The sequence below is a fragment of the Bos indicus genome, chromosome 6, assembly GCF_029378745.1.
Source record: "Bos indicus isolate NIAB-ARS_2022 breed Sahiwal x Tharparkar chromosome 6, NIAB-ARS_B.indTharparkar_mat_pri_1.0, whole genome shotgun sequence".
Classification (NCBI taxonomy): Eukaryota; Metazoa; Chordata; class Mammalia; order Artiodactyla; family Bovidae; genus Bos; species Bos indicus.
Window position 1 is genome coordinate 109,341,686 of NC_091765.1, and position 23,186 is coordinate 109,364,871.

Below are 23,186 nucleotides of genomic sequence, written 5' to 3' on the forward strand. Positions count from 1 at the left end.
AATGCATGAAAGTGAAAAGTGAAAGTGAAGTCGCTTAGTCATGTCTGACTCTTAGGGACTCCATGGACTGCAGCCTACCAGGCTCCTCCGTCCATGGGATTTTCCAGGCAAGAGTACTGGAGTGGGGCGCCATTACCACACATCAATAGGGCTCCAGGATAAGAGTGGAAGATTACATTTGAAAGAGCTGCAAGACACACACTCCAACTAAGGAAGAGTTCAAGATGCACAAAAAGACAGGGGAGGGAAAAAAACAAGGACACTAAAAGAATTGCATGTCTCTGGCATTTAAAGCTTCAGTAAGCATTAAACACAGACCAACTCCTGGCCAAATTAAGATAAAACCTCAAGTTAATTAAAAGGCTATTTATTTCTGCTCTTATCCTAAAGAAAGGCAATGCCAAAGAATTTTCAAACTACCACACAATTATAGTCATCTCACATGCTAGCAAAGAAATGATCAAAATTCTCCAAGATCGGCTTCAACAGTACGTGAATTGACAACTTCCAGATGTTCAAGCTGGATTTAGAAAAGGCAGAGGAACCAGAAATCAAATTGCCAACATCTGTCGGATCACAAAAAAGGCAAGAGAAGTCCAGAAAAACATCTACTTCTGCTTTATTGACTATGCCAAAGCCTTTGACTGTGTGGATCACAATAAACTGTGGAAAATTATTAAAGAGATGGGAATACCAGACCACCTTACCTGCCTCCTCAGAAATCTGTATGCAGGTCAAGAAGCAACAATTAGAACTGAACATGGAACAACAGACTGGTTCCAAATGGGGAAAGGAGTACATCAAGGCTATATATTATCACCTTGCTTATTTAACTTGTATGCAGAGTACATCATGTGAAATCTTGGGCTGGAGGAAGCACAAGCTAGAATCAAGGTTGCCAGGTCAAGCATCAATAACCTCAGATATGCAGATGATACCACCCTTATGGCAGAAAATGAAGAGGAACTAAAGAGCCTCTTGATGAAAGTGAAAGAGGAGAGTGAAAAAGCTGGCTTAAAACTCAACATTCAAAAAAACTAAGATCATGGCATCTGGTCCCATCACTTCATGGCAAATAGATGGGGAGACAATGGAAACAGTGACAGACTTTATTTTGGGGGGCTCCAAAATCACTGCAGATGGTGACTGCAGCCATGAAATTAAAAGACGCTTACTCCTTGGAAGAAAAGGTATAACAAAGCTAGACAGCATATTAAAAAGCAGAGACATTACTATATCAACAGAGGTCTGTCTAGTCAAAGCTATGGTTTTTCCAGTAGTCATGTATGAATGTGAGTGCTGGAACATAAAGAAAGCTGAGTGCCAAAGAACTGATGCTTTTGAACTGTGGTGTTGGAGAAGACTCTTTAGAGTCCATTGGACTGCAAGGAGATCCAACCAGTCCATCCTAGAAGAAATTGGTCCTGAATATTCATTGAAAGGACTGATGCTGAAGCTGAAACTACAATACTTTGGCCACCAGATACAAAGAACTGACTCACTGGAAAAGACCCTGATGCTGGGAAAGATTGAAGGCAGGAGGAGAAGGGGATGACAGAGGATGAGATGGTTAGATGGCATCACTGACTTGATGGACATGAGTTTGAGCAAGCTCCAGGAGTTGGTGATATACAGGGAAGCTTGGCGTGCTGCGGTCCATGGGTTCGCAAAGAGTAGGACACAAGTGATTGACTGAACTGAACTGAATAGTCCATACATCTTGTCTAGTTTTCAACAAAAAATTAGGAGGAAAACTAAAGGGCAGTTTGAAGAGAAAAGCAAGCATGAGAACCAGAGTCAAACATTAGACAGATTTTGGAATGATCAGACCAGGAATTTAAAATAATTGTGAATAATATTTTAAAGACTCTAATGGAAAAGATAGAAAACTGAAAGAACAGGTGAGTAAAGTACACAAAGAGATGGAAACTCTAAAGAATAATTAAAAGGAAATGCAGATATCAAAAATACTGTAACAGAAATAAGATAACTGATGGGCTCATCAGTAGACGAGACACAACCCAGGAAAGAATCAGCAAATTTGAACATAACAGAAACTTACAAAACTGAAATGAAAAGAGAAAAAAGAATGAATAAAATAGAATATCAAAGAACTGTGGGACAACTCTGAATGTGTATCATATGTGTGACTAGAATATCAGAAAGAGAAGATGGAACTTAAGAAATATGTGAAGTAATAATAGCCAAGAAACTGCCAAAATTAATTAGACACGAAACCACAGATTGAAGAATCTCAGAAAACACCAAGTTGGATAAATACAAAAACATCTACACCTAGGCACATCATATACTTAAGACTCCACAAAACAAAAAACAGAGGGAAAATCTTGAGAAAAGGTAGAAGGCGGAAGCTGAGGGGAGCAAGGGAATACCCTATCTGTAGAAGAACAAGGATAAGAATTATACAGAATTTCTCATTTGAAACCACACAAGTAAGGGAAGAATGAAGTGAAATATTTAAAGCACAGAAAGGAAGAAAAGGACCAATCTAAAATTTCAAATGTAAGATTATCTTTCATAAGTAAGGAAGAAAAAAGACTTACTCAGACAAAAATTGAGAGAATTCACAGCCAAAAGACTTGCCTAGGAAGAAATGTTAAAAGAGGTTCTTCAAGAAGAAGGAAATGATACACATCAGAAACTCAGTTCCATATAAAGAAAGGAAGCATATCAGAGAAGCAACAAGAAAAGGTAAAATAAAATCACTTATTTGTCTTATTCTTAATTAATCTAAAATATAACTATTTAGTAACAGTAATAATGTATTGAGTGATTATATTATAGCATATGAAATGAAAGACACTGATGTCAGGGACAGCAGAGATGAACTGAGAATATTCTTTTATGAAATATTTTATGAACTGTGCAAGAAGCAATGTAATATTGTATGAAAGTGGACTTAGATTAGTTTAAAATGTATATTGTGAATGCCAGAGCAATTACTTAAAAAAGAATGCTTAAATATAATTGACGGGCTAAGAGAAGAGATAAAATGTTCAACTAAAATGAGAAAAGACAGAAAGGAGGGGAGGGAAATAAGCACAAGGTCAGAAAACAAACATGAAAGCTATGAACCCAGCTATGTCAATCAACACTTTAACTGTGAACAGTCTAAATCTACTAATTAAAAGACATTTTCAAGGACACAAACGCTTAAGTCACACAAGGCTGTGACTTAATCATAGGAGTACAGAATGTTTCCCCTCCTCCATACTTCACCACACACCAAAAGGCCTCCAGTATGAGTAGAAGGCTACATTTGAAAGAGCTGCAAGACACAAACTCCAAAAAACCAAGACTCAACTGTATGTTGCCTATAGGAAGCACACTTTAAATACAAAGATACAGGTTAAAAATTAAGGGAGAAAGAAATATTGTGGAACACAAGCAAAAAGAAAGCTGCAGCAGCTATATAAACTTCAGACAAAGCAGACTTCAGAATAAGGGAAATCATGAGGTTTTATAAAGATCAGCATAATGATAAAGGGGTTAATTCTCCAAGAAAACATAATAATCCTTTGTGTATATACACTTAACAACAGAATATCAAAATATGGAGGCCAAAACTGACAGAACTGTATGGAATTCAAAACCCACAGATCCATTAGTACAGTTGGAGATAGCAATACCTCTTTTTCATTAATTGATACACCAAGCAAGCAGAAAGGCAGAAAGTTGACCTGAACAACACTAACAATCAGCTTTATCTAATCGCGTCATTTATAAAACAGTCCATCCAACAGCATTAAAATGTACACTCTTCTCAAGTTTATATGAAACATTCATCAAACATTCACATTCTGGGCCATAAAACATACTTAACAAAATTTATAAGAATAGAAACCATACCAAGCATGTTCTTAGATTACAATGGAATTAAACTAGAAATCAATAATAGAAAGATAGCTGGGAAAACTCAAAATATTTGGAAATTAAACATACTTCTAAATAACACATGGGTCAAAAAAAAGAAGTCCCAGGAGACACTTAAAACATCTTACATAAAATACAATCTATCAAAACTTGAAGATACAGCAAAAACAGTGCTTAGAAGAAAGTATAGAGCACTGAATGTGATACATATATCTTGTGACATATATATCTCTTGTGATGTATAATCACAAGAAGAAACATCAAAAATCTAAGCTTCCACTTTAGGAAACTAAGGGAAAAGAGGAATTTAAACTTAGCTCAAACAGAAGAAAAAATAATAAAAATTAGAGCAAAGATCAATGAAACTGAAAAGATGAAAACTATAGAGAAAATTAACAAAAGCAAAAGCTGATAACCTCTAGCCAGGCTAACCAAAAAGAGAGAGACTGAGAAAGAGACACAAATTAATGAGGGATCATTACTGATTCCCATAGACATTAAAAGAATAATGAAGGAATAATATGAACAACTTCACAGCCAAAAATTTGAAAACACAGATGAAACGAACCAATCCTTTGAAACACACAAACTGCCAAAACTCATACAAGCTGCCACTGACTCCCAGAGCTTCTACCCACCAGCTTCAGCACACCAAAGCCAGACCTCTAAGTACTCACCTCTTTGGGAGCCTATAATACAAGCACCTCAAAGCCCTGAGTCTCTCACCACATCAATCAATCCAGCCCTCTTCCAGAAAACTATCAGAAAGCACAACTCCCTCAGAAATGTAACACATTTTGGCAACAACTGAAGTCTGAGAAGAATCTCCAGGGAACTGCTGGAAGTAACTGTCTCTTGGCAACCTTGCAGCCATCTAAACCCACCACCATGTCTCATGTCCCTGATACCCTCTTCTATCAAACATCTATCCACCATTTATCCTTCTGCTATTTACGTCTTCATCTCTATCCTGCCCTGTGCTTCCTCTTCCTAATTGACCCTCCAAATGCTCCTCTTCTTTCCAAATCTTTCTGCCATGACTTTTGGAAATCACACTCTTAAGTGATTCTACATCTTAACAAACTCTTGATAAAATCCTTCTACAAACAAACAATCCTTCTACATCTTAACAAACTCTTGATAAAAATTTCCTCTATTTTCCATCTTAACTTCACCATTGTCAAAAAAAAAAAAAAAACTCTTTATAAACCTTAAGACTTCTGGTAGATAACTACAATAATATTAGATAGCACTTTGTTTTCATGGGCTTCACTTACCACTATACCAAATAAGTATGATGAGTTGGTAAATCAAATGGACACCATTTTCAAAAGAGTAATGAATAGCAATCTTGAAATAACAAACACTGTGGCAGCATTTAACAATATTATAAGGTATTTCCAAACTTAGTTCTAAAATTTAACAGATACAATACAAACAACTTAATGAAAGGTTGCTCACTTCCAAAATGCAGGCATTTTTTTCTTGCTTATTTGTACAACAAATAATCTACTTTAGATTTTAAATATAGAAATGAATTAAATCATATAGATTATACAATAGTCATAACGTACAACCTCTAAGAAGGAACACTAACAGCAAAGAGGGCTGTAAATATAATCAGTTACAAGTTGGCAAATATCCAACTGAAAAAAAATTCAAAGTAAAAGACAGCAGAGTCTCAGGGAGTCCAAGTTCGAGATCTGCTGTCTCCCCAGCTGTCATACGAGCACCATATCCTTTTGTTGGTGGTTAACAAGGTGGCTCATCTGCATGGGGCAGTGGCACACAATAGTAGTTATGTTCTCCTACCTCACAAATGACTACACTTCATTGAGTTTATACTCAGTAGAGCAGTGTTTGCAAACCACTTAGATTCCAGGGCGGAAAGAGCTACAAAAACGAAACATCCAGTCCTTCTGTGAGGTTTGTTATTAGCCTCTGTTAGCCACAGGTTACACGGCACTAAACACTATGTGCTGTGTGTTTGCTTGCAACCACTATGAAAAATAGCCTATAACATCTTTCTGAAGACTCCTAGAAAATTTTAAGCTAATTTAAAATCAGGGAATTTAACTGGGACATACAATTCTTAGAACTAGTTTTTGACAAAACACCTCACGAGTTCTTTCTTGGATGTCAATTCGATTTTGTTTTAACCAACACTATTCAATACACTATCACTAAAATTCAATGCTACTGGTTGAGAAAAAGTGAAGACGGTAAAAAGTGAAGAAGGTAAAACAATCGGTTTGATTTGAATCTAAGTTAGTTCCTAGCCTACAAAGAAACTTCTTCCTGGATGATAAAAAATGCTTTAAAAAAAACAGATTCATAGCTTAATAACCCAATTATGTTTAATTCTTTCCATACACATTACATAAGTTAGAGAACCTAGAACATAAACCTAAATAATACATTATACTGATGCCCTCAAAATAGCTTGTCAAAACATTTCTCAAAGATTTCTACCCTTTAGCATGTGCACAAAAATCTGAAGTATTCATTAGATGCACAATATACAGGATCCACAATGATTCTAAACACAAATCTACTTTGAAGACTAGTTATATAATTATATAACATTATTAAACACTATTAAAATGTTTATGAAAGCATTGTTTTTAAAAGTAACATTTCCCCCAATTTATAGTAAAGAACTATAGTCAGAGCTTCTCTGGTCTGGGTAAAAAAGTTTACATATATTTTAACAAAAGAAACTACTGTACTTTATTGTATTTTTATATAGCATTTAACTTAGAATCTCTGGAAAGCAGAAAACATTTATGACAATTCATTTTATCATCTCAGAATTCCTACTTTCCTGGAATGATTTCATGAAAATGTTCATGTACTTCCTAGAAATACTTTACTGCATTGTTTTAATAAACCAAGGTATATGCTTTACAGAGATTATAATATATAAACAATGTAAGGCACTGTCAAAAAAGAAAATCAACAAGTACCTTCAAAATAGAAATCTCATGTAACATTCTCTTTCTCCCAAAATATGAATTACATTAGAAATGAATACAGACATTTTATTAAACTCAACTATTCTCGAAGATGATGGAGTTTTTAAAATTTCTACAAATTTGCCCATTAATGTCTGCTGACTTTAAACAGCTACCTGATAGCATAAAACACACACTATAAAGAACTATAAAGATTTGAGGGGATGGTCACACAGCATCGTACATGTACTAAATATCACTGGTTATACACTTTGAAAATGTTTGTTTTTATACTACGTGAATTTCATACCAATATTGATTTATATAATAATTTTATAATATTAATAAACTTTAAATTCCTATAAATCAAATTACAAATTTGATAAATTTTGTTTTAACCAACACTAAATATATCAAATTTTTTAATGATTTGGAGTAAGGTAAAATTAAGAGAGTCTAATCCACACACATTATATTCCCCTAATTTTTAAATGAAAAAAAATTTATTAATTGAATGTTATATTATTTACTCTGAGATGCATAAAAACTTCCCATTCTCCACTAACTCTGGATATATCTATGAACCATAAAAAGTTATTCTATTTTACATTCAAATATCATTAGAAGCTTAACTAATCTAGTTCTCATTTTTTTAAATCAAATATGTATCTATGTAGATAGATTTTAATGGATCAAAGAGAAAAGAAACTGTCATTTTTCAAATCCTAGTTTACCAACTAGGTGAATGAAACAAGGACTGTGGCTTTCCACAAACCTCTTCCCAATAATTTTTCTTTACCTTACTATCTACTTTAAATATAACCAGTTTAAAATAGAAAGAAACAACAATAAAAAAAGCCAGACACAAAAACTTGAGACATATTTTTTAAGAGGAAAATGAACAGGCATAAAATATTAAGTCACATGGTCACAGGCGAAATTTTTTCCAGGAGACAAAGAACATGTAGAAGAGAAGGTGAAGAGGAGTCCTAAAAGCCTAATCTATATGTCAACAACGCAAACACACAGCTCGAGGGCCTTCAGACATCGTCAAGAACCATGCGAGCCTCAGCCTTTTCTGCATATTTCAGAAAATAACTCAGAATCTATTTTCCACCCAAAATTAAGGCAATGGTATTTGTTAAGGACCAACTTCATACAGAAGAGTGCTTAAAACTCTGCCTTCATTTTCTAGATTCATTTTTTTATGAGCAACACAGTTCCTCAAAACCAAGTTATGATTCTCCACGTAAAGCATCAAACTCCAACAAGGAACTAAATGAGGATCATGAATATTACCCCCAACACCTCACGATGAAATGAAAGATACACACCAACTCAAAGTGGAGAAAGAGCGAAAAACAGAATGCCAATAATTAAGTACATTAATTACTATGCATATTTCTATTAGCATAATTTAATTTTAAAATCTATATATCTATATAAGCTCATGTTGCCAATGATTTTTTGTTATATAATTATTCAAGTAGTTTTCCTTACTCTACATAGACTTTCTTCTGAAAACACACTACACATGACTATCATGTTAAAAAACTGTATGTGCTTCATATATAGTCATACTTAGTTTCCTGATACATCTATTAAATCTGAGCACTTATAAATATTTAATAAATTAATTCATAGCATAAAAAATATATACATATATATGTTTTTGTCCTTACAATTTAAAATGAAATTAAATTTTCCTAATAATTTTCATTCAATTTATATATTCTGTAAGTGGTGAATGTGACCAAAATCAGTTACTACGTATCAAAATATCATTTATTACTACATGTATTAAACTTCTGACAGTAATATTAGTAATACAAGTAGCATATGAAAGCTATTAAGATATACCCAGTTCCCTGACCCAAATCATTCCAAACACGACTTTGAGGGAGGATGAAATAAAAGGATTAGCACAAATGTAAAATCCGGCCCCCTACATATGATATAAAAATCAAGGTAGAAAGAGCCTGTGTGTGTGTGGTCTGTGTATGTACCTGTCTATGCACTTGTAAGCTGAGTATATTCAGTATTGGAATAATCATAAAATTCATTTCATACCTGTGCTCCATAGATATATTTATCCAACATCTTGCCTCCTATTGTCTGCCCTCCTATGTCCCAAACTTGAAGAGTAACATTCAAGCTTCCTAGAATATAAAATGGAATATAAAAATAAGAAAAACAGGAACAATTTAACAACTCAATACAGTTTCACAGAACATTAAGTCACAGTGATAAACTCTGAACCTAATGTGCATGTTTATTCCGCATGTTCACATAAGTGGGATTGTGAAATAATGCTGTCAAAAGAGATTAACAGTGGGGAATTTAGGTTTACACTTTACCCCAGTTCCATGCAACCACATTTATAATCACCTTCAAAACAAAAGAAAATAAATAAAGTTTTAATTCACAAACATCTTTTTTTTTCTTTTTTCACAAACATCTTAAACCTTAAATTTTTTTTCTTATACAGAGACTAAAACAATAAAGCACTTGAGTGTGGAGTAAGATATATAATTTAAAAATTAAAATTGAACTTTACCTTATTGCATATAATGAATTTTGCTGTAACTTCTAAACTCTACAGGTTCTAAATAAAACTCACAAATTACCAACACACTACAAAAATGGTCTCAAGGTTTCAATTCGAATGAAGTTTTAAATTTGAATGTCAGTTACTATATATGATAGTGAACATAATTTTAAAATTACATGTTTTCAAATTTAACTTATAAAATATAAATATTTTGACAGCCATATTCAGTACTGATGTAGGATACATACCCAAGATATCACAAATTATTATGATGCATTTATATCTGTTCAAAGCATTACACTGAAACTAATTATAATATGTGCTTCAAAGCCCTCATAAAATAGAGTAAATCTATTTGATGATTTCACAAATCTCTTCCCCATACAAACATTATAAAAGCATTCTAAATTACTAAAAGGCAATCTTTAAAATTCTTTCATCCGTTTTGCAAAATATTTACTGGATAAAAAATTTATAAGACGTTATTCTCTATTATCAATGCAATTAGTGACTAGACAAAATTTAAAGACCAAGTTCAATATGCTTTGTATTTTAACATTTCAGACTGTTTCTCCTAATAAAATTACGCTGTTTTCTCCAAAGGTGGACAGAATTTTAATCAGCATCTCCCACACCAAAAACGTATCTTTCTGAATGATTTGCCAATCAGGAAAACTCAAAATCTTAGATACTAAAAGACTAGTCTCACTTCAAAAACAAACCAAAAAATGTTATATAGATATGAATTTTTATACCAATGCAAAACACTAAAATTGGAGAATGTTAGTCACACCATTCAACTTAGCAACTGGAAAGAAAGTACAACACTAGATTAACCAGTCAACTTTTACCCTTAACTCTAAGTTTTGTAGGGTCTGTATTACAATCTTTCCATTATCTGGATGTAGTTCTGTTCCATCTGCCAACCTGCAGGATTTACATGAGGAACTTCCACTAGCATTAATGAGAGCTACTGAAGTTTATCACCCGTCATCTTCCCACATATACACACTTCCAACACTCACAGCGTACTGACTGAAGTGTTCTTAGAGCTCTACAAATACAAAAACCAAATGTTACAGACAAAGACTCACCCAACAACTTGTATAAAGCCAGTATCTTAAAAATCTAAATTTTTAAGGAATTTTAAGAAAATTTAATTGAGAAAATTAAATTCTAGAAAATTAAGAAATCTAAATTCAAAATTCACTGTCCTACAATGCTGTCTCAAATTAAGCAGGGGAGAAAGGGCTAGCTGACACCAGAAGAATGTCATATAGTTTCAGGAGTCTCTAAATAAACAGGCAGTACTCTATTCATTTTACTAACAAGACTCTTTAGTTAAATGTTTACTTCAAAAACCAGTCCTCAAACAGTGTTAACTTTTTAAAGATTTTAGGCAAACTTAATAAAGGGCATTTAATACCATTTTATTCAAGGTCAATAAACCTAACTTCATATCAAGAAATATGAAGCTTTTTTCTTTACATTCTGATATTTAGACCCTATCCTATCTATAACTTTAGAAGTATCATCTTCACTACATACTCAAAATTCTGACAACATAATTTCAAGACTTAAAATCATTTATTCAACTCTCTCCCACCTGAGAGGTTTATATTCCTGTATTGAAGGAATATTTGTTAAATCCATACCTTTCCAAATAAACACTATTTGTTGTTCTTGGCTTGTTTTTCTTTAATATACATATTCTAGTGCCTCAGATAAAAATAGCTGTGTATTACTAATAACCCACTAATATACAATGTTAACCAAAAAACAAACAACTTTTCTTGTTACAGCTTCAACAAATGATATTAACTTCATGGTTATTTCATGTATCAAGAAATGTATTTTCAACTTCCACATTTGAATTTTAGGCTTATTAACACATAAAAATAAATCAGAGTTCCTCCTATTTGGGAAACAAAATAATACAGAATTCAAATTAATATTCCCTTTAGTTCTAACAAGCAAAAACATATTAAGTCTTCTAGTATACTTTCAAAGTGACAAGCCTATAAAACTATTTAAGAATTTGCAAATAATCAGCATTGCAAAATTTTTAAAAACCAAGAATCCATTAAAATAAATTTCTAACTAATAAAGAATGTTAAGGAGGAAACTGTCAGCAATCTAATCCTAAATGCAAAATGCTACTCCTGCTCCTCTGTAAGAAATGACATTTAACTAGGGAAAAAAATAAATAAATGAGGTGACAAAATACAGGTAAGTTGCTTTTGGTATGAATCAAAGCCACCAAGAGGATTCAACAGTGACCTTGTAGAAGTACACTTGGTGCCTTGGTTAACCTTACTTAAAGTGCTGCACAGTCAAGATGGAACTAAAAACACAAGTCTGCCCACTTCTTGTACTAAAGACTTAGAAATCCTTTTCACAGTAGAACGCTGTTTACTGGACTGTACCCACAAGCTTCCTGAAAGTATTTTGACTAAGGCTCTTAAGAAGCTCTATCAGCAGAATCTCTGACTAACAGATACACTATTTTAAGCAGTAAAATCTGCACAGTGGTTGCATCCAGACTATACAGCATACCAGATCATGAAATATACTAACACGGATGAGTATTTGCAAAGTAATGACCTTGAAAACTTGCATGAAGAGAATGTCAATAGATGGACAGGAGGTATTATACCTCTAACGAACCGAATGGATAGAAGACTCACTAGAATACTAACAAATACTAGATTTGCCTCCTGTGCTGCTATACCATAAATTTAATAATGCTGCCTATAATGTTTCAGTAAATGATACAAATATTAATCACTGGGCACAATGAATTAAAATTAAACTATACAAAGGGTATACTATAAACCTTTATTCATCTTATTTCTTAATATACCTATAATATCAAATCAAGCCAAACTTTTTCCTACTAATATTTATACAATAATTTTAAATCCACTAAACAGAATAAAACCAACTGCTTTTATATAAAAAAAAATTTTTTTCTGGAACTCTGCCCATCAAAATAAAAGCTAAAATCAGGAAAATTAAAACATATATTCAATAAGAGTAAGTACTTTCTACTCTAAAATATATTATAAATTTGGATTTCAAAAATAACAAATACTTTTTACAAAGTCATCAAAATTCAAAAATGGCTGGTATTGTGCAAAGAACTAGAAATCATCAACATGTATTACACATATAAAATGTTTAGAATCAGCATTAAAATGTTTTTAATGTCTGAATAGGTGCTTGCTCCTTTACTTAAGTCTTTGAACTCAAAAATCAGAAAAATTAAACAATATTCATAATACAGAAAGTTACTGCTTCTGCTAGTTAGCACTGAAACAAAACAGTAATTAAATACATACTGAGGTTCTCTGTGTACAGCTGGCATCTCTGAAGAAACTGTTGTAAAGTAAGTTTTCAGTAAATATATTACCTGATTTCTACATGTATTCTGCTAGTGATTGGGGTAAATATTCTATTTATATCAGCATTAACCTATCCATAAGCTAATAATAAAAAGGAGATTTTCAGTTTTTAATACATACAAAAATGCAAATGAAACAAAATACACACGTTTCTCATTAAACCTCTTTCTGAACAATAACTTAGTAATGGATAATTGGAATTTGCTTCTGAAGCTATATCTTCTTCTTATTTATTTTTCATTGGTAGTCGAGTAACAACCATCAAAATATAAGAGTATATTACTAGTGAGATATGCAGAATATGTTCAATTGCCAAGAGTTTTCATTAGCTGTTCTAAAACATTCATAGAGAGTTGTCTGATGGATGGAGTATTTGAGAGACTAATATATTTCAATAATATTAGAATTTATTAAACCCCTTCCCACTATATCACTCACGTTCCAGTATATGAATCTGACACTACACTTGCAACTGTTTTTATTCACATGTGTTTCCTCAGAGAGGAGAGAGATGGACTGGTTTATGAAGTCAATCAAGACAAACTGCTTTTAATAAAATACTTTAAACACATAATTTAAGCACAAGTGAATGGACAGAGCATTTTAAAGCCCCAATTGTTCAGAAACTAACTTAAAACAGAAACCACTCTTTTTTGTTATTATTTCCCTGTATTTCCCACAAAATGTGCTGCAACTGGCATCTAAATAGTTTCTTTGCATGGTGAACTGAAACATCTTGAATGCTCAAACTGTATTTTTATGAGTGCCTAGGGACCCTAAATTTTAGTGGTCTATTAAATGCCAGCAATTTCATGCTGCCTTGCATAAAACAGCATTCACATATTAGAGCACAGAAGTTCCATAGCTACATTATACTTCTGTTCCAACTTTCTCTCAAACAAAAAACTGAAGCAGAGGCTAATCAAAATAACATTTAAAAAAATAATCCTTTCCAGTCTTCTCACATTTAGTTTGTACAATATCTGTTGATAATTATATGGCATTTGATTTTGTTTTTAAGGTTAGAATTTTATAAGCAACTATTGTTTATCCTCAAAAAACGTGCAACAGTCAAAAACAGTGTAGAGTGGGGAGTATATAAACTTTTTCCTTACACACATGAACAGTATGTCTTCACGATAGATGCTGATGAAAGAACCTCCCTAAGACACATTTACTGATTACATATATTTTCACACAGAAACAGTACCCAAATGTTACACATTTCTGCTTATGTCTCTTATCGTCAGATGTGAACGAACAACTTTCTATGTTAAGACATTTTAGTCTCTTACCTGGCAATGTTATTCTTCTCAAAAAGAAATCCAATCCTATAGTTTGTTTGTACTGTTTCCCAAAAGTTTCTTGAGCAAAACAGGTAGCTAAGGAGGTCTAAAAAATTGATGCACAGAATATCAAAATTAATGTCTTTGGCTTTAGAAATGTAAACAAAATCACTACTATATCTTATTAAGTAATCTTAATATTTATACTCCAATTATACCAACAAGCAACTTTAAGCAGTTCTAATCAACTACAAGGGGAAGAGGGACTTTTCATTCCACCAAGTACATTTCACTTGCCAACCAGCTATCAGTGAAAACAACACACTAATCAGCTAAATCTCTTTAAATCTCCTTATATCTCCTGACTGTCAACCTCCTACTCCTTGCTAGAAATTAGAATTTCTATTTATCAACAGAAAAAACTAAAACAACATGAGTACAGATCTGAATTTTATATGCCCCTATATATCAGCTCAACACAGCTTTCACAGATGTTTCATTTCTGAGGTCAAACATCTGAGTAGTTTGTATCCTCAGCTAATAAGAAGTAAAGCTAATTAAGGAAAGGAGAACCTGTTTATACAATTTCTTCTTTCCCCCTAAGAAATGTGTCTAATTTTTCTCTGCATTAAAAATGGTAAATGAAAATGATTCTATAGAACTCATAGTATTTATCTTTTAAATTAAGAAATTGAAATTTTTAAGATTAATATTAAGCAGGCAAAAATATATTCAAGAAGTAGAAAGCTTAACAGTCACAAGAATATTATAACTAGAACAAATATATATCTACATTTTTAAAATAATAATCAAAGTTACACTCAAAACTCTAGTTTCTTTACAGAACCATTTCTTACCAATGCAAACAAATAATTAATCATTCTAGTGAAATAACTCAAAAGCTCCTTAAACATTTGTAATGCACTATTTATTTATAAACATCCCCTAAAAGAAGAGAAAGGGAGCGTCATTAAGCTTTTCTGCTCTTCAAGACAGATTCTCAAAGAATAACTCTTTTTTATTTTAAAAGTAAAATTAGATGTCAACTCCTAAAATAATGAAATCTAAAATTTGCAAGATAGCTTATTATAATTATGACATAAGTGCAAAAGAAAACTGGGCCAAACTTTCTTTCAAAAAAACCCTAAAATTCCTTTGACATAAGAATCATATTTTTCAGATAAATGACAATTTGCACACACTAATTCCAATTCATCTAATATTTAAATAATCAGCATTTGTAAGAAACTGCTAAAATATTTGGTCAAATATATATTGAGCACCATAAGAAAGATGTTCTGCTACACTCTGAGAAATAAACTCACTACACCAAAATGAAAATTCATTTGGCTTCCTTGATAACATAAAAACTGAGAGATAAGAAGAAAAAAAAAGTAAGCATTCCTTTTTAAAGCCTTTTTTTATTTAGCCTTGTTTATGCCAGAGAACTCATTTAACTTAGAGCACAAAACTATCTATGAAGAGGCTAAGGGTTCTAAAGAAAAATAATTAACACTACTTATACTATTACAGATATTTCAAAATGTTTAATATATGGATGGTTGAAACACTTTCATAAGTCTAAGAGAAATCCAAAGCACATGAAACTTCAGCAGAGTGTTTCTTTTCCTAAAAATAGGACTTCTGGATTTTGAAAGCCCTACCCTCACACTTTTGAGACATATAAAATTAGAATTTTCAATTGGAATAAAGTATGACTTGTCAAAAGTATAGCTCATTAGGAACAACGAATATTAAAATGGGTTCTTACATCATCTCCAGACATCTTACTACAAAAATTAAAGAGGAGCATCTGAATCAGCAGGAAAAAGGCAATTTCTCTCCAATTATCTAGATATTATGCTATCTGTCTCATTTGATAATTTCTCATAAGTCATTGTAGAAATACCTTTCTTAAACAATTATGAAGTGAGCAACCATCTATCAAATCTGATTCTTTATAGTTTTTTTTTTGTTTGTTTGGTGAACTTTTGCTAACAATTTTTAACCATACTACCTTTACTAATACTGAAAAGACACCATAAAAGGATATTTTGCCTCAAAAAAAAATCTTAATATATAATAAAATTCAAAGTATGAATCAAAGGAATCAAAACAGGAAAGAAATAGAAAAATGTGTTAATGGAAGGAGGTGCTAAACTTCTCTTGCATAAACTGTTAGTGGTCATCGCAATACTCTATTGCTTTTGTAAGGATATATAAATATGTCCTGATTAGAACTAGGCAAAAAAAAAACAACTGATGCCTAAAAACGGACTGGAGTTAAATCAGGATACAAGTAAGAATGAAAGAGAGGCTGAATTCATAAAAGAAAATGATGGTAAAAGAAACAGAATGGGAATCAGTAGCTGCCAATAATCTGAAAACTGAATATGGCATGGAAAAAAATAGCAGCTTGACATAAGAACAATGAAAAAAAGGTAAGATGTCTGATGCTGGCATCCAGAAATTTCTGGGAGAAAAAACATCTTTACAATTTTAAAACAGATGAGTCAACATGACAAAGACTTAAAGAACACCAGTATCCCTTGGAGCAGAATAGTATCCCTAATTCCATAATATAGAATGAAAAAAATACACTTTGTCACATATTAGACAGAATTTTAGATATGAAAAGTCATAATTATTCACACTAAATTAGCAAAAAGAGGACAATACATGACAGGCTAGAGGAAAAACCTAGGTAGAAAGTTATGAACAGATTTCAACTGAGAAATACATGCATGATAACAAATGAGTACTGGGAGAAAAAATAAATAAAAATTTAAAGAATTATGACAGAATATAGGATAATGGACAACTTTCATCTTTTTTTTGAGGTGTATTAGTATTATAGTCATTATCATTTTAAACAGGAAATAAATTTTTATGTGTGGAGGATAAAAAGATTTAGAAAGTGAAAAATCAGAAGGCATTCAAAAGAAAATACGAATGATGAGAAAAACTATAAAAATAGAAGTTAAAGTTTTTATTGTGTTAGAGACAATGTTGACTTATTTAAAATAATTCATCCACTCAAAAAGTTGTTATAAACGTACAAAAAGTCATATAATTAATACTTGACTAAGAAAAGTGATCCCAAGTTCTTTTCTTCCTCAAAACGTTTAAAAGTAATCAGAGAATATTGAATTGTTTCTCCTCAACAGTAAAAATCAGTAACAAAATATCACGGATGGCAAGAAAGAAATGAACAGAATTCTCCAAACTCTGCCTATGAATGACACCTTTCCCTAGGAACTGAAATATCAGCACGAAAGAAGCGAACAGCTGTGCAGTGCCAACTGCCAAGGGAAGAGGTATCGAGCAATGGTTACCACAGAAACCAGCATCCAAACTACACCAGGCACACGGAAACATCGAGTGGAAAACAGAACACTGGTAACAATAATAAACCCGCGTTTCTGGAGCTTCTGGTTGGGAAAAGGGACGGGAGAAGCAAGGAGACAAACTTTAGCAGTATGACCAGACAGCGTTGGCGCCACTGACAGAAGCGACAGGTGTGAAGGCTCCCTGGGCAGAGGCTCTGCTCCTTGTTTGGGGGGCGGGGCGGATCCAGAATCCTTCAAGATCTTACCAATGGTCTTCAAAGAGCCAGGACCGGGCAATGTTTGCTCCATTTCAGGAGCTCCACAACCCTGGGTTAAAGACCCTTGCCTCGGAGGTAAAGGGGACTGGCGGCCAGATATTCTCACGCACTCGCTTCATTCAATCAACTGTCGTCACAGGACAGATTTTAAGGCAAGGATGCCATCTGTCATGCCAGCAGCCCTGCCCTCAGCACCCAGGCTATAAGAGGAGCTCGAGAGATATTTATTGAATGAATGTTTGCGTTGACAGGTGCTGTGCTGGGGAACAGAGATGAACAGGTATGATGCTCTAACACAGAAACTAACGTTTAGTCCGTCCACTCGGTGTCCTGCAAGCTGCATGTAGATGTTTACATTTACTGTGGATTCGCACACTTTACCCCTCCGAAACGACCCCTATCAACATACCCACCCTGCAGATGAAGCACAAATAGGGACAGCAATTTGCCCTCCAGTGACTCGACCAGTAAAGTGATGGGAGCCCCAACTGTCTCACCCAGGGAGCCTGATTCCAGAATCAAGCTCTTGGGAGCTCCCAGTGCAGCGGAGGCATCAGAAACGGTAAACGGGGTTGGGGGAAGGCGCAAAGTGTGACCTGGACTAAAGGAAAAACAGGTAAGATGTTTTGGCAAATCATTGCTAGTCCTCAGAGGCGAGAAGCTGGAAAGCTTCCCAGGGAGGCGATGCTGGCTCAGGTCTTGAAGAGAAGCAGGAGTTCGCGATCCAGGCAGGGATTAGGAAATGACTTTTTTTTTTTTTTTAAAGGGAGCTGGACAGCTCTCGTCGGACTTCAAGCGTCTAATTTGTGTCGGGCCCCAAGCCACCTCCTGGCGGGCCTGAGCCCAGACTCCCAGGCACTCGCGGAAATACGGCGACGCCCGGGGGGACGGGGAGGAGGAGGAGGTTCGAAGGGCGCCGGGGCCGCGCCGGGATTCCTTGCAGGCCTGGCACGGCGGGCGCACCAGAGGACTGACCTTCCCGGAGGTGCCGTCCCCCAGCACGACGATTTTCAGTTGCCGGTCCAGGCTCTCCTCCTCAGAGTCCGACATGGTGTCCCAGGAACGAGGCCCGCCTACCCTCCCTCCCACCGACCCCACCCCCGCGAAATAGAAGAAGGAAGGGAAGGAGGGGGATCTCCGGGGGCGGGGGAGAGGAGGAACGCCGGCAGCGGGGACAGGACTCCCCCCACCCCCGGCCCCGGTGTCTCAGAGGCCACTGGAAGTATCCGGGAAGAATCACTCGCCGGCCGCCATCTTGCCCGCCGCCCCGCCCCTTGAGCCCGGCCCCGCCCCCACAGCACCGCGCGCTAAGTCGGGCGCACAGCCCCGCCTCCACCGCGCGCTACGTCGGGCGCGCGGCCCCGCCTCTGCGCCAACCCGCGCAGACCGCGAGCCTCCCTGGCGGGCCGGCCCAAGTCCCGGCCTGAGCCGAGGGGGCTCTTTGAACCGAGCGGGCGAGACGCGACACTACCCCTCGCACGGACCGTTAGCGAGATGAAGAGGGAAAAAAAAGAGTACAATTTAAACTAGGTAGAAAAAACAGGAGCAAAGTAGCGCGTAGACGTTCTGTGAAATCCCCCTGTTTCCATCATCTCCCCCTGTGGAGATCCCTGAAGCGAATGGTTTAGCCTGACTAGGCGGGTGGGCGGGGTGACACCGAGGCTGCGCTCCGCGGTTGCCAAGGGAGTTCGGACCCGGAGATGAGGCAGCGGGGCGGGGCCTGTCTCTGGGCGCCCGGGACGCCAGTTGCCAGGAGGAGCGCGCGCAGGGGAGGAGGGGCCTCGCGGCTGCATGGGTCCTGAGGGTCGCGCGCCCGGAAGAACTGCAGTACCGCCGAGGAGCAAGAGATGGCTAAGAAAGTGTAACTGCCGCGGGGCGATGCCGCGAGAGTGAAATGTTGGCTTGGCTCAGCCTTCTCGTTTTTTACTCCTCTCAGATCCTGCGTTTTCTTAGCCAAACGGCGGAATCCCATGGTTCCTTCACGAAGTGCTTAAGCTGGAGCCACAGTTCTCAAAGTGTGGTCCGGGTTACCCTGCAGGGTCCCAATAAAGACGAAACTACTTTCCTAATAATTCATTTTTCTTTCCTTTTTCACGTTCATGCGCTCACAAATATACCTAGAAGTTTTCCAGAGGATGCATAATCTGTATGGCATCACCAGTGAGAGCTAAAGGGGCAAACGTTTCTTGGTACCCATTTCAATGGAATAATGAGAATTATAACAACATAAAAACTTTGGGGGTCCACAATAATTCTTAAGAGTGTAAAGGGAAGCCTTGAACCCTAAAATTTTGAGAACTGCTATTATGGATGATCTCAGTCCAGTAGGGTAGGTAAAAAACATTATTGAACTTTTCAACATAGTCAGATAAATTACACAATATTAATGCCGGCCTACTATGTCTCCTTGTTAATTACTTTTAATGGATTATCAGGTTCACTCCTCATGGGAGCCCTATAAATTGGGTAGAATTATCTCATTTTACAAATTAGGAAGCTTAAGTCACAAAAAGCTTAGCTCAGAGGCAGTAGTTCTCAAAGAATATGGGAATTCAAATGGGAAAGCAGTAAAGAGTAAGCAAGTACTCATGCTGGCAGCCGAACTGAAGTTCTAATTACAGACCCTCACTCACTAGAGGTGTGACCTTGAGCCTCAATTTCCTTATCTATAAAAGAGAGGCACCGCTTTTTTCATAGGGTTGAGAATTAAAGTAACCACTGCAAAGTAAAACAGTACAATGGCTTGCATATAATAAGCACTCAGTACTAGTGGGTATCACCTCCTGGACATCATTAGATATGGTCCGTATTGATGTGTCACTGCTTTCTACTCACGTTACCTGAAACCCAGGGCTCCAGTGTAGAGTCTCAGTCCCTTCACCTGTAGATAGAGCCGTCCACAATAGTCACTACCCAGTTGCTATTAGTCCCCAAGCCTTTCCCTTCTCTGCTCCACCACCATCACTACGAACTGTCTACATCACTAGATGTGTTCATAAAAATTAGGAGAAAAAGTTAAGTGCCATGCCATACAGGCATGGCATGAAGCTCAGTCAAAAAATTAAATACTTAGGTGTACATAAAATTTTAAATACTCATGTGGCAAAAAATACCATTAGGATCATATAAGCTTCCACAAAAAAAATAGATGAGGAAAATTAGAAAAGTTATACATATTTTAAATCTATTTGATAATATCAGAGAATTACCAAGTTATGACATGGGTAATTATGGAGCTCAGAGGAAGGAAGCTCAAAAATTAAAAACAAGCATTGAGGCCCACTCTCCCCAGGAGGTACCTGCTGATTCAAGACTAGAGTCAAGAGAGAGAATAAATAGCCCTTTAACAGTCTCATAGAGCTGGGAGAAGGGGCAGACAATGAAGGTCAGGACTTCCCTGGTGGTCCAGGAGTTAAAATCCACCTTCCAATACAGAGGACCTGGGTTCAATCCCTGGTCAGGGAACTACGATCCCACATGCCACAGTGCAACTAAGTGTACCACAACCACTGAGTCTGCATGCTCTAGAGCCTGTGCTCCACAAGAGAAGCCAGCATGCCACAACTAGAGAAAAGCCCGTAACGAAGAGACAGCACACTGCAATGAAGACTCAGCACAGCCAAATTTTAAAAAAATAAACAATGAGGACTTCCCTCGTGGCAAAACTGATTAAGAATCTACCTGCCAATGCAGAGGACATGGGTTCAGTCCCTGGGGCAAGAAGACTCCACATGCCTCAGAGCAGCTAAGCCTGTGCACCACAGCTACTGAAGCCCACCACGTATAGTCAGTGAGCCGCAACTATCGAGCCCAAGTGCTACATCTACTAAAGTGCAAGCACCCAGAGCCTGTGCTCCACAAGAGAAGCCACCTCAGTGAGAAGCCCTTGCATGACAAGAAGAGTAGACCCCACTCACCAACAAATAGAGAAAGCCCTCACAAAGCAATGAAGACCCCGTGCAACCAAAACTAAATAAATTAATTAAAATTATAAAACAGAAACAGTGAAGCTCAAGGCATATCAAAAGGAGGAACATTTGTAAACCAGTCCCAATTTTTCAAATTAAGTTCCTGAAAAGCTATATCTTAAGAGTTAGGGTGGATGAAGTGGAAATAGATCACCTCCACAGAAACTGAAGCCAATTTTTGTGTCACCTCAATTCCTCATTTGGAGAAGGCAATGGCAAGCCACTCCAGTACTCTTGCCTGGAAAATCCCATGGACAGAGGAGCCTGGTAGGCTGCAGTCCATGGGGTCACAAAGAGTTAGACACGACTGAGCCGCTTCACTTTCATTTTTCAGTTTCATGCACTGGAGAAGGAAATAGCAACCCACTCCAGTGTTCTTGCCTGGAGAATCCTGGGGACGGGGTAGCCTGGTGGGCTTCTGTCTATGGGGTTGCATAGAGTCAGACACTACTGAAGTGACTTAGCAGCAGCAGCAATTCCTCATTGAACTGAGATGCTGAGTATTAGAAACAAAGCTCTATTCTCTCTGTGTGTGTTAGTTGCTTAGTCCTGTCTGACTCTGCAACCCCATAGACTGCAGCCCTACCAGGCCCCTCTGTCCATGGGATTCACCAGGCAAGAACACTGGAGTGAGTTGCCATTTCTTTCTCCAAAAGGAACTATAGAAAGAAAGAAAGTGAAGTCCCTCAGTCTTGTCTGACTCTTTGCGATCCCATGGACTGTAGTCTACCAGGCTCCTCCATCCATGGAATTTTCCAGGCAAGAGTACTGGAGTGGGTTGCCATTTCCTTCTCCATTCGCTCTGTAGGAGGGTCAAATTATCTGTACAGTTTCTCACTATCAATATCTAGCAATCAATCCAAAATTTTGTAACCAAAAATCAAGAGAAACTGTGAACAACAGAAGTAACCCACAGACATCCAGATAATGGACATAATGGTTGTTAAATAACTGAAATGTAAAAGGATTTATATAACAAGATAGGGAATTTGGCCAGGGAAGTTGAAAATGTAAAGGAGAACCAAGTGGAAAGTAGCAATAAAAAATATAATAACAGAAATAATCCCAGTGAGTAAATTTAATAGAAGATTAGTGATAGTGATAGTGAAGTCGCTCAGTCGTGTCGGACTTTTTTCGACCCCCTGGACAGTAGCCAACCAAGCTCCTCCGTCCATGGGGTTTTCCAGGCAAGAATACTGGAGTGGGTTGCCATTTCCTTCTCCAGGGGATCTTCCCGACCCAGGGATCGAAGCTGGGTCTCCCGCATTGTAGGCAGATGCTTTACCATCTGAGCCACCAGGGAAGGCTAGACACAGTTGAAGAGATAAATAATAAGGCAAAAGATAACTCAGAAGAAAATAAATGAAGGACACAAACACAGTGGGGAAGAAATTACAGAAAAGACCATAGAAGATATACAGAATATTTTTAAAATATATAACTGGAGTTCCAAGAGATCATTTTTTTCCTTGCTGCATCACAAAGGTGGCACCCCAGAGCAACGAAAAATGGACTCTCTTTT

At 36.4% G+C, this 23,186-nt stretch overlaps 1 protein-coding gene across 2 annotated transcripts in view; it reads right to left on the reverse strand.

The window, feature by feature from the left end:
• Positions 1 to 18,972, reverse strand: part of RAB28 (RAB28, member RAS oncogene family) — a 97,943-nt gene extending 78,971 nt beyond the window's left edge. For both annotated transcript variants that reach the window (XM_019963107.2, XM_019963108.2), the window contains exons 1-3: positions 18,672 to 18,972; positions 14,099 to 14,195; positions 8,919 to 9,007 (exon numbers count right to left, since the gene is read on the reverse strand). In XM_019963107.2, the coding sequence (XP_019818666.2) occupies positions 8,919 to 9,007; positions 14,099 to 14,195; positions 18,672 to 18,746 (261 nt within the window). In that variant the 5' untranslated portion in view covers positions 18,747 to 18,972. The remainder of the gene's footprint in view (positions 1 to 8,918; positions 9,008 to 14,098; positions 14,196 to 18,671) is intronic.
• Positions 18,973 to 23,186: the final 4,214 nt, after the last annotated feature.